At 50.3% G+C, this 10965-nt stretch overlaps 2 protein-coding genes across 2 annotated transcripts in view; one reads left to right on the top strand and one right to left on the bottom strand.

Moving 5' to 3' along the window:
* Gprin1 (G protein regulated inducer of neurite outgrowth 1) overlaps positions 1–135 on the top strand; it is a 3227-nt gene extending 3092 nt beyond the window's left edge. The window contains exon 2 of the mRNA XM_028771981.1: positions 113–135. Within this exon, the coding sequence (XP_028627814.1) occupies positions 113–135 (23 nt within the window). The remainder of the gene's footprint in view (positions 1–112) is intronic.
* Positions 136–1050: 915 nt separating this feature from the next.
* Positions 1051–10965, bottom strand: part of Cdhr2 (cadherin related family member 2) — a 35862-nt gene continuing 25947 nt past the window's right edge. The window contains exons 21-32 of the mRNA XM_028772175.1: positions 10810–10859; positions 8343–8491; positions 8075–8183; positions 6447–6535; positions 6012–6080; positions 5841–5918; positions 5679–5739; positions 5474–5598; positions 4766–4879; positions 4608–4685; positions 4285–4342; positions 1051–1285 (exon numbers count right to left, since the gene is read on the bottom strand). Of these exons, the coding sequence (XP_028628008.1) occupies positions 1121–1285; positions 4285–4342; positions 4608–4685; positions 4766–4879; positions 5474–5598; positions 5679–5739; positions 5841–5918; positions 6012–6080; positions 6447–6535; positions 8075–8183; positions 8343–8491; positions 10810–10859 (1145 nt within the window). The 3' untranslated portion in view covers positions 1051–1120. The remainder of the gene's footprint in view (positions 1286–4284; positions 4343–4607; positions 4686–4765; positions 4880–5473; positions 5599–5678; positions 5740–5840; positions 5919–6011; positions 6081–6446; positions 6536–8074; positions 8184–8342; positions 8492–10809; positions 10860–10965) is intronic.

The following is a 10965-nucleotide window of genomic DNA, read 5'->3' as shown; positions in this document are numbered from 1 at the left end:
CGGGACCCACCGCAGAGTGATCTGTCCCCGTGTGTTTTGTAGGCCCGGGTTTCCAACCTTCTCAGGCTCCCTTCTCACGTCTGGCCCTTGAAAGCTGTGTCCCACCCCCAAGTGCGTCACGCCTCCGAGGAGTGAGCAGCCTTCAGGGGCTTCTTTCCAGTCCCTCCCTCCCCAAACACTGATGAAGACCCCTTATCCAGTCCCTTTGTGGCCAGGAGCCCACGCACCCAGCCCGGTCAACTCCACCCTAGTGCCCTCACAGCCTTTTGCTCCACTCCCGCGGGAACTACGGGGAGAGCACAGGGACCTGCTCCCACCCTCCCACCCTAGAGCTGAGGCAGGCTCCTGAGATGGCCAGACTGGTGCTTTGAGGCTTCCAGTGGGCCAGATCCCCCAAACCGGGAAAGACTGCATGCAGATTTTTAAGTGTTCTTTCACGTGTGGCAGGATTGATGTAAGGCCACCAGAAAGGCAGACACGGAATAGGAGTCTGGGGGGAGGGGGGCAGTGAGTCTCTGAGCAGTGAGAGGTCTCTACATGGTGCTGGCCCCATGGCCAGGGCATCTGTTGCATGCTGTTGGTAGTCCTAGCCCCATCCCTGTCTCTCCCCCACCTAGCCCAATACCCTAGTCCTATTTTCTCCCCTACTTAGTCACTATGCACAGTTCCCATGGAGGCCAAAGGCTAGGAGTGCCCTGGGGCTCAACCGAGGAGAGTCATGGAAGGTCAGAGGGTCTTAGACAGGACAGAAGGTCATTTTAAGGCTCCTAGAAGGTCTCAGGCCATCAACCACCTGGATGACAGCTGGCCTTGGGTATTGGGAACAGGATGGAGGGCCCATTTGACATCCACAGCTGTCTTTAAAGGTTCCCCTCTTATTCCTCCCCCCCACACACACACACAATGCTGTGAGCCCCAAGTTCCTTGTAACCACTGAGTGCCCTGGTCCCTAACCCTCTAGCCTCTGTTTTTGGCTACTAACTGTCACAGTATACATTGGTAATAAAACCTTTCCCCAACTCTTGTCTATGATTGAAAGTAAGGAACAGAGCAAGGCCATATATTATATTTTAGGGGAGGGCAGACAGTACAGTTTGAGCTTAAAGAATGAAGGTCTCCATCACAGATCTGTGGTGTCCAGGCTAGGGTTGGTGAAGGACAGCTTCTTCTTCTCCTCCTCCTTCTTCTTCTTCTGCTGTCCACCTGTGCCTCCCGACCTTTCCGAGAGCACTGCAGTCAGGGGCTCAGGGGCAGGCTCAGGAGAGTCCCGTGGAAGATCCTTCCACTGGAGAGACAAGGAGGGAAGGATAAAGATAGGGCTCTCACCCCAGACCCTAGGACAGCCAATGGCTCCTCGACTGAGGTTTCTCTGAGGCTCACTCTGTTTAGGCCTCTGTCACCTTGCTGTATCCCAGAGGCAGAGGTGGCCAAGGGTGATGGGTGGGGTGGCCCTTGGGGGTCATCTGTGACCTTTACCTAATCCCAGTAGAGAATGTTCTGGCATTCAAACCAGTCATAAACCAAAGAGCAACTTTGTCACAGTTCCTGCCACCTATACCCTAGGACAGGCCATGGGTTGGGCAAGGTCCCTCGATTCCCTGACATAGCCATAGATGGCCTTCTGAGAGAGGTAGGAACCACTCAGCCGGCCTTGTGGATGTCCATGGTACAACACAGAGTCTGCTTGAACTTAGCATCTCCCGTCTGTTTTAGAAATGTCACCCAGGACTACATCTGTACCTTATCATGGTACTCACACATCCTACTGTCCTTCCTCTTGCCCTTCCCTTGTGACATTAGACACACAGCCCACTCATCTCTCTTCACAGATATGCATTCCCATGAGAGACCCCAGGCCCTGAGCTAGGTTAGTCCACTGTAGAGACTGCCCCCCTTCTCCACAGGACTAGAGCCCCAAGCCACCACTATCTTTCCCTGGATACTATAAGAGCTTTTTCCAACCTAGAGATGTTACTATCCCTGGTAAACAGCGGAACATCCAGGAGCCTTGAGGGGCTTCTCATTCCTTAGTACAGACCCTGAGCCCAAAGCAACTGGTATAACACTAGACAATATAATCTGGTACCTAAGCTCAGGGACCTGACTCTGCTTTTCACTTCAGGCTGCCTCAGGCCTTAAGCCAGACAGCAGCCTCTGAGCATTCACACCAATGCTATTTGCTTGGCAAGTGGGCTTGGGTTGTCTCCTGGTTGCTTACACCTGTACACAGCGTTAACAGAGCTGCTGTAGGTCACGGCACTCAGGGATATTGCTAGAAAAACCTCTTCTGTCTCTCAGCCAGTCTGTCACAACCTCTCTCTAGACTCCTCTCTCTGAAGCCCTGTTCTTTCCACAGGGCAGTCAGGAACCTCTAACTCTACTCTTGGGCTGCAGGTCTCCATTGCGCTTCTCTGGGCCCTGAAATTTTTGCCTCAGTTGTGTCAAAGAAGTTCACTAGAGTTTTGGGGTTTTTGATTTTTTTTTGTTTTTGTTTTTTTTGGGGGGGTGGTTGTTTGTTCATTTGTTTTTGGTTGTTGTTGTTGTTGGGAGGTTTTTTTTTGCTGTTGTTTTGTTTTGTTGTTTTTGTTGTTTGTTTTTCTGCCTCTAATCATCTCCACACTGAGATGAGCCACACACAGGGGCTGACTAGCTTGCTACCCATGATCCCCCTTCCTGGGAGTCCTCTAGAAGTCGCTATGTCAGACTTTGTATCATGCTACGTCTGGGCCCTTGTACAAACCCAAGAGAAGCTTTGGTTACCCTGATCGATCTAATAGTTGAGTCCTCTATCAGGTAGTGGTGGTGGAAGCCTTTAATCCCAGCACTCGGGAGCAGAGGCAGGAGGATCTCTGAGTTCCTGGATAGCCTGGTCTACAGAGAGAATTCCAGGACATCCAGGGCCACACAGAGAAACTCTATCTCAAAAAATATATTATTAGAAAGAAAGAAAGAAAGAAAGAAAGAAAGAAAGAAAGAAAGAAAGAAAGAAAGAGAAAGAAAGAAAGAAAGGAAGGAAGGGAGAGAGAGGGGGGAAGGGAGGGAGAGAAGGAGAAAGGAAGAGAGGGAGGGAGAAAGAGAAGAGTCCTCAAGGAAAAATAAGGATGGTGACGTGAGATTGGGCACCCGGGGGGGGGGGGAAGGGTCCAAAGAACAGTGTATTGTGACAGTGCAAATACCACTTCTTTACAAGAAAGGAATGTTTGCAGCTGATGGACCCCAAAACCGTCTGCTCCTTTGGGAGGAGGGGGAGCACTCCAGAGAGACCCTCCGACATTACTGAGCAGTACCAGCAAATCTCCATTCCACCTAAACACTGGAGTCTCCTGGAGAGTCAGTAATACACCTGTAATCCCACCACTCAGGAGACTGAAGAGTCAGTAATACACCTGTAACCCGCCACTCAGGAGACCGAAACAGGAGACGAAAGTTTGAGGTTGGGCTACAAAGTAAGGCCCCAATCACAAAACAGAACCCCAAACAAATCAAAAGCCCATCACTGGAGTCCCCTGGAGAGCTGTGACAGTGTGTCCTTGCCTGATCCACCCCAGGCCATCAAGATCAAGGTCTCTGAGTGTGAGCTGGGCATTTGTTCTTTTACAACTCCTCAGGCAATTCTAAAAAGGGCTCAAACTGTAAGCTTGTGACTCATCTATCAACCACCTAACCAACTAACCTAGTTAACAAGTAGTGGTGTTGTCGTTTGATCATTTACTGGGCTTCCTTTCTCTCCTTGGGAACCTTCGCTTGTGTCCAGACTTCCTCCTCACCTGCTCCACCAGCGTTTGTACAGAGGCCCAAAACAGGCAGGACCAGTTCCTGGCTATGTACTTTGGGCCAGGGCTTTCCTTTCTCTTGTTCGGGGTTTTGGTGGTTTGTTTTGGTGGTGGTGCTGGCGCCTGATCCCAGAGCCTCAGCAAGTGCTCTACCATTACACCACATGCTTGCTCTGGCTTAGTCCACACAGCAGAGCCTGCTTTGATTACCATTTACAAATGAAAAGAACTGAGCGCCCAAAGCAAAAAGCAGCCCGCAATTGGGAGGAACAGTGCCGAGCCTCACTCATCCAGAATTCCACTTCTAACAAGAGTCTCAAGTCAGAAGCCCCAGGTACCAACTCTTCCATGTCTTGCCTTGACCCCTCCCATATCTTCTCTTGACCCCTCCCACATCTCGCCTTGACCCCTCCCATATCTTGCCTTGGCCCCTCCCACATCTTACCTTGACCCCTCCCACATCTTACCTTGACACCTCCCACAGCTTGCCTTCACCCCTCCCACATCTTACCTTGAATTCCTTACTGTCCATATCCAAGTCCACAGAGTTCTCGTCTAGGGAATTGAGGCTATGGGAGGAATGGTTGAATTTAGATTGTTAGCAAGCTGACCCAGCCTTCCTAGTCTGTGGCCTTGCTACCACCATCACCACCACCACCACCCTCACTATCATCACCACAACCACCAACATAATCACCATCATCTGCATCACCACAACCACCACCTACTACCACCACACCATCACCACCGCCATCACCACCGACGTTATCACCATCACCACCACCTCTGTCCCCTCTACAAACAACTAGTCTGGTAGTAAGAGATACTATTCACCTGTGATAGTCCAAGTCACTGGAAGAGTGGCACTCCAATCCCAGATCTTTGGTGGGGAGGTCCAGCACGGGGTTGGCCCTGGGGAGAAAGTATGGTCAAGCAGCCATGGCCCTCAGCCATCTTACAAGGTCTCTTGCTCCCCTTTGACCCCTGCTCACCGATCAGTGTTGTACACGTTAGTCCCTGGGATGGCAGCAGTTGAAGTTGCCGTCTCTATTGGGGTCTTCCGGGCCTCCTTGCCAGCCTTCATAGCTCGAAGCTTCCGGTGGTAGCTGTTGAGCCAGAGGAAGTCACATTTGAAACATACTGGCCCAGTGCCTAGTGGGGGCCCTTCAACTGTGGCTTCACAACGAGGATCCTGGCTGGTGATAACTTTAGCTGCATTTCGTAGGGAGTAGAAACTAACAGCCAAGGGAATGTGTTGCCAAAAGCCACACCAGCAGCTAGAAGTGACAGCCAGAGTACAACTGGAGAAGCTACCGACTTTTCTGGCAAGAGGAGATGGGGAGCTCACCATTGCTACCCCAAATTCATGGAGGAGGCTAGCACAAAGCCCATTCTGCAGGTGAGGAGATGAGGCTTGACCCCAAGTTGGATTTGGTTTTTTTTTTTTTTTTTGGTTTTTCGAGACAGGGTTTCTCTGTGTAGCCCTGGCTGTTCTGGAACTCACTCTGTAGACCAGGCTGGCCTCGAACTCAGAAATCCGCCTGCCTCTGCCTCCCAAATAAATAAATTAAATCCCTTTAATCCTCTGGGATTAAAGGCGTGTGCCACCACTGCCCAGCTCCCCTTTCTACCCCCACACACACACACACTGGGCATCGGGCCCAGGAGAGAGCTGGAGACACGAGAAATGCAAGCCGTACCTCTTGCGCAAACACACGATGGCCGTGATCATAATCACAAGGACCAGCACCAAAGACACCACCAGCCCTATGATGACACTGGTGAGCAGTTTCGGCTGATCAGACTCCTGGCTCTCCTGGGAGCTCTGGAGAAGAGATAGGGTGAGCAGGCTGTGGGGGCCGTATCCCTCCCCTACCTGTAACCCTATCAGCCCCCCAAACTCACCACCACCACCAGCCCCAGTTGCAGCAGCTGCCTCAATGCATCCTGGTCTTTCCGGATCATCCTGCCACAGAGTCCTGCTTAGACCCAAGGGTCACTTGACCTTCCCCCGAAGGCTTCTTGTTCTGATGTCCCCTGCCCACCCTCCCAGACGGCCCCACTCACACATTCAGCTCGGAAAGTGTCAGGGCTGATCCATTGGAGAAGACAAAGTAGGCATCCATGTAGGAGCTGACTCGGGCCCTGGAATAGACAAATAGCAGCCCAGGAACACCATGAGCCTCTCTAACTACTGTTGTTTCCCTCAGCCCAGCCACTGTGCCTGGGGACACTCACCGAGCCACAGAGTCTATGTTCTGGATCCTTACAACGTAGACAGAGGTCCTGGTCGCCTGGATAAGAGCCCTACAAAGAAGGTGGAGTGGGGACCTTAGCCCAGGATTGTGGCCAGGGCTGTGCAGTGGACTCAGGAGTTGTGTGAATGGAAAGGGTGCCACTCGCTAAGCAGCTGACACCCCTGCACAAATCAGAAATGGCAATTCTTTCTCTCGAGCCCCTGGCTCTTCTCTGGTGCCTGGCTTCACAACTGTAAAGGTTTTTGTTTTCCTGTCTCATTCTGCCTTCTTGGTGTACAGGCACAGGCTTGAAGGTGGGGGACAAGGTCAAGTATGGGTCAGGGACAGGGTAGAGAGGTATTTCATCTAGTTCTTTGAGACCAGCCCCTTAGGCCCTCATCTTCCAACAGCCCCGCCATGTACTTCCCAGACCTACGCCTTGATCTCCTCCACATTGGCGCCAACATCCTCTCTGTCGGTGGAGAACTGAAGCCTCACACGGTAGCTCTGGTCCACAGTGAAGAGCTAGGGTAGAAGGGGCGGCAGAGGAAACATGAGAAATACTACGGGGCAACCACAAGATCGCCAACAGGACATGCTTCTCAGGACACACAGCCACTGTCACAGCACCTGCAACCCAGATTCAGACGCCACAAAGAGGCACACGAAGAAAAGGCTCTTCCACACTCAGATCCCTGTTCTCACTTTAAAGAGGCCATCGTAATGAAAGTTTCATGAGACTTTATCTTGGAATTGTCTGGCTATAAATAATCCCATGAACTCCTGCATGATTTTCCTTGGCCACACACTTAGAATCCTGGGTTATGTGCTCCTTACGTGTTTTTGCTCGCTCACTTTCTCTTGGGCATCTCTCCTCATCTCTCTACATGATCTAGTGTCTGTGGCTGTCCATGTGAGTGTCTCACACACCCTCACCTCTTCCTGATTTCCTCACCCCCAGGTGCTCTCATGTACCCTGATGTACCATCAGTGTGTCTTGAGGAACATCCCTGGAAGGAGAGGGACTTGCTGGCTAAAACACTGTGTGTTTTGTGGATATGGTGTAGAGGGGAAAAAACCCCCCCCCCCCCAAAAAGGTCACAGCTGATTTAATGTCCCAACAAGAGTAAGAAGGGTCTGGGTCGAGAGTAAGATCTCTGGTGTTAGAAGGGTCGTTCAGTCCTTCACAGAGCTGGTGTGGACCAGGACTTGACTTTCCATGTGTGTGCTGGTCGTTCTTGATTCTGCTATGTGGGTGAGAGCAAGGAAGTCCCCATCGCTTAGGGGTGTGTGTCTGTCTGTCTGTTTATCAGTCTGTGTGTGTCTGTGTACCTGTGTGTCTCTGTGTCAGTGTGTATGTGTGTCTGTCTGTCTGTGTGTTTCTCTGTATGTGTCTGTGTGTGTATATCTCTGTACCTGTGTGTGTGTCGGTGTGTGTGTGTCTGTGTGTCAGTGTATGTGTGTCTGTGTGTGTGTGTTTGTGTGTATCTCTATGTGTCTGGGGGGGTGAGTGTGTCTGTGTATGTGTGTCTCTGTATTTCTGTGTGTCTGTGTGTCTGTATCTGTATGTATGTTTGGGTGTATCTCTGTGTACCTCTGTGTGTCAGTGTGTATGTGTGTTGTGTATGTGTCTGTGTCTGTGTGTATCTGTGTGTCTATATGTCTATGAGTGTGTCTGTGTGTCTGCGTGTGTCTGTGCATCTATGTGCATGTGTGTGTGGTTTATGATTTATTTCGGGCTAGGTCTTGCTATGTAACCCAGGCTGGCCTCAACCTCAAGCTCCTCCTGTTCTTGTTCCACAAAGGACAGGGTCAGTCTGACCGTGACAAGTATTCTGAATAAAACTTCAGTAAAGCATGCCTTAAATCTTAGCACTTGGTAGACAGAGACAGGTGGATCTCTGTGAGTTCAAGACCAGCCTTGTCTACGTAGGGGCTCCAGGCCAGCTAGAGCTATATAGTGAGAACATGTCTTAAAACAACAAAATATTAAAACAAACAAACAAAAAAGAAACAGGGGCTAGCCAAGAACAGCAGGGGCTAGAGGCAGAGAGCGGCACTCACATTCACAGTGGTCTGAGTCTCCAGTGGAGGATCCACAGTAGGCTGGTCCTGGGCCTGGACTGTCACCTGGTATGTGCCTTGGATAGTAGAATCAAGGTTGCTCAATAGCCTACAGAGAAGTAAAGCTATAACTTTATTCTGTATGCTAATCTGGATTCTTACAGTCCTACTGAAAAATCACCTGTACAGCTTCCAGGATGGAGGCCCTGCCTCAGGCTTGGGCTCCTGCCCCACCCATCACCCACCCAAGCACCCATCACCACATTACTCGATGCTGCCAGTGAACAGGCCAGCTTCCACTGATCGGGTAATGCGGAAGACCTGGACGGGGTCAGTAGTCCCATCGTTGCGGACAAAATATGCTTTCAGGATGGAGAACTTGATGATCCCGTTGCCTTCTGAGTCCTCGTCTCTGGCCTGGAGCAAGAGTGGATGTCTGGAAAGGGGCCAGGAAAGGCCTCCCATTCCCACCACAATCAGAAGCTACAGTGGCTACTGCAGAAATACTTCTTTCTAGGTCTCACTATATAGTCCAGGCTAGCCTGGAACTCACTGTTAGGCCAGAATGGCCTTGAGCTTTCTGTGATCCTCCTGCCTCTGCCTCAGAAGACTACAGAAATGTATACCGCACCTGGACAGGTCGAGTTCATTGCACATCCATATTTGTCTAAGTTTTTTCTCATGTACCCCAATATAACAGATCAACACCCAAAGCCCCCCTGTACTAAAACCTGCCCCCCCTCTACTCAATTGCCAGGCACATACACACCCACTCCCAATCGAAGACTTGCTCAGCTCTAGAGCACCTACTGTGTGAATGAATCCTCTTTAAAGCCTTCCCTTCAGGGCTGTCTACACTCCCTAGTGGACCAGAAACACACAAGAAGGAAGGACAAACATCTGGATTCATTCCAGTGTCTTAAAAAAGAATGCAAGAGCCGGGCGGTGGTGGCGCACACCTTTAATCCCAGCACTTGGGAGGCAGAGGCAGGCGGATTTCTGAGTTCGAGGCCAGGCTGGTCTACAGAGTGAGTTCCAGGACAGCCCGGGCTACACAGAGAAACCCTGTCTCGAAAAACCAAAAAAAAAAAAAAAAAAAAAAGAATGCAAGAGGTACACAGCGCTTCAAGCTCAGAGTGAACAGCTGGGCTTCTGGTTGTAAAAAGAAATTAATTAATTAAAAAAAAAAGCACTAGTTTGGAACCCAAGCATCGGTGGCTCACACCTTTAATCACAGCACTTGGGATGCAGAGGCAGGCAGGTCTCTGTGAGTTCAAGGACAGTCTGTTCTACAGAGTAAGTTCCAGGAAGCCAGAGCTGTTACACAGAGCAATCCTGTCTCGAAAAACAAAGCTAAACAAAACAAACCAGTTTTGGCAAAGGCAAGTGTTCAGTCAGTAAAAGTGTTTACCTTGCAGATACAAGGGCCTGACCTGCGTTTGGCTTTCAGAGCCCACATTAAAAAGACCAGGTACAGTGTAATTCCAGCAATGAGGAGGTGGGGACAGGTGTATTCCTGGGGCCTGTCAGCCTAATAGGCAAGTTCCAGGCTCTGAGAGATCCTGTCTCCATTTAAAAAGGGCAGGGTGGGGCGGAGATAGTTCCTAAGGAACAATACCTACATTGTTTGTAGCACACACACACCACATACATGAATATGCAAATATACACACATACGTACCCGAGATCGCATACATGCATACACACACAGCATGTAAACCCACCTACACCTATGTTCCAGTGCACGAGTAGAAAATAAAACAATTCAAAGCCATGACTAAATTGGGACATTGGCATAAAGTTGGCTGAGGATTGAAAATTAACTGAGTTAAGTCTTAAAAGAATCTAGAAAGGGAAGATTGCTGACCCAGGGTTCCAGTCCTAAGGATGCCCTCAACTCCGTATGGGGAGGGCTAAGCCTTTCCAAGCCTAGTGCAGGAGCCACCAGCCTCTTGTCAAAGACTGAGTTGGGCGCAGTGACCCATGCCTTTAATCTCAGCCTTGCAGAAGCAAAGGCAGGTGGATTCCAGGCAAAACTGATTTGCATAGTGAGTTCCAAAATAGCCAAGGCTACATAGGCAGAACCTGTCTCAAAATACAGGAAGGGCCGGGCGGTGGTGGCACACGCCTTTAATCCCAGCACTTGGGAGGCAGAGGCAGGTGGATTTCTGAGTTCGAAGCCAGCCTGGTCTACAGAGTGAGTTCCAGGACAGCCAGGGCTACACAGAGAAACCCTGTCTCGAAAAACAAAAACAAAACAAAACAGCAAGGAAGGGAAAGTTAATCCCAGAAAAGCACCACAGCTCCACCCTCGGGGCTCCCCCTACACCTCCTAGACATCCACCCACATCCATCACCATAACAAATCGAAAGCATTGCTATAACTGTGCTCAGAAAGCTATTTAAGTAGAAGAAAGCCTTTTAATTTACAATTGGCTATGGCATCATCAGGAAAATGTAGCCTACAAGTAGTACTTCTGGTCATGAAATTTTTATGAATACTAAATCGAACAATTAGCAAGACGGGAAGTCATCGATTGGGCAAGTGCTGCCCCAGCCCAGGCTTTGTGTGAGCCTACGCCGCCCTGAGCCCGTCGGGCCTAGAGCAGCTGAAAGGTTTGTGTGAGCTCATGCCATCCTGAGCCCATTGGACCTAGGGCAGCTGAAAGGCCTGAAGCTTTTAGTTCTGTCCCTGGAGTTACTGTGACAGAAAACCACTGGAACTGAGGACTCACCTGGACAGAAGCCACCTGCTGGTCGGGCAACACAAGCTCTGGAATGATCACTAAAAATGTGAGCAGGAAGAGGTCAGTACAGCTGGGACAGAGCCCACCTGGCTATAAGTACAGCTGGGACAGTGCCCACCTGGCTATAAGTACAGCTGGGACAGT

Source organism: Grammomys surdaster, unplaced genomic scaffold (genome assembly GCF_004785775.1).
Source record: "Grammomys surdaster isolate TR1022 unplaced genomic scaffold, NIH_TR_1.0 211, whole genome shotgun sequence".
Lineage (NCBI taxonomy): Eukaryota > Metazoa > Chordata > Mammalia > Rodentia > Muridae > Grammomys > Grammomys surdaster.
This window is presented reverse-complemented; position numbering and strand designations above follow the sequence as displayed.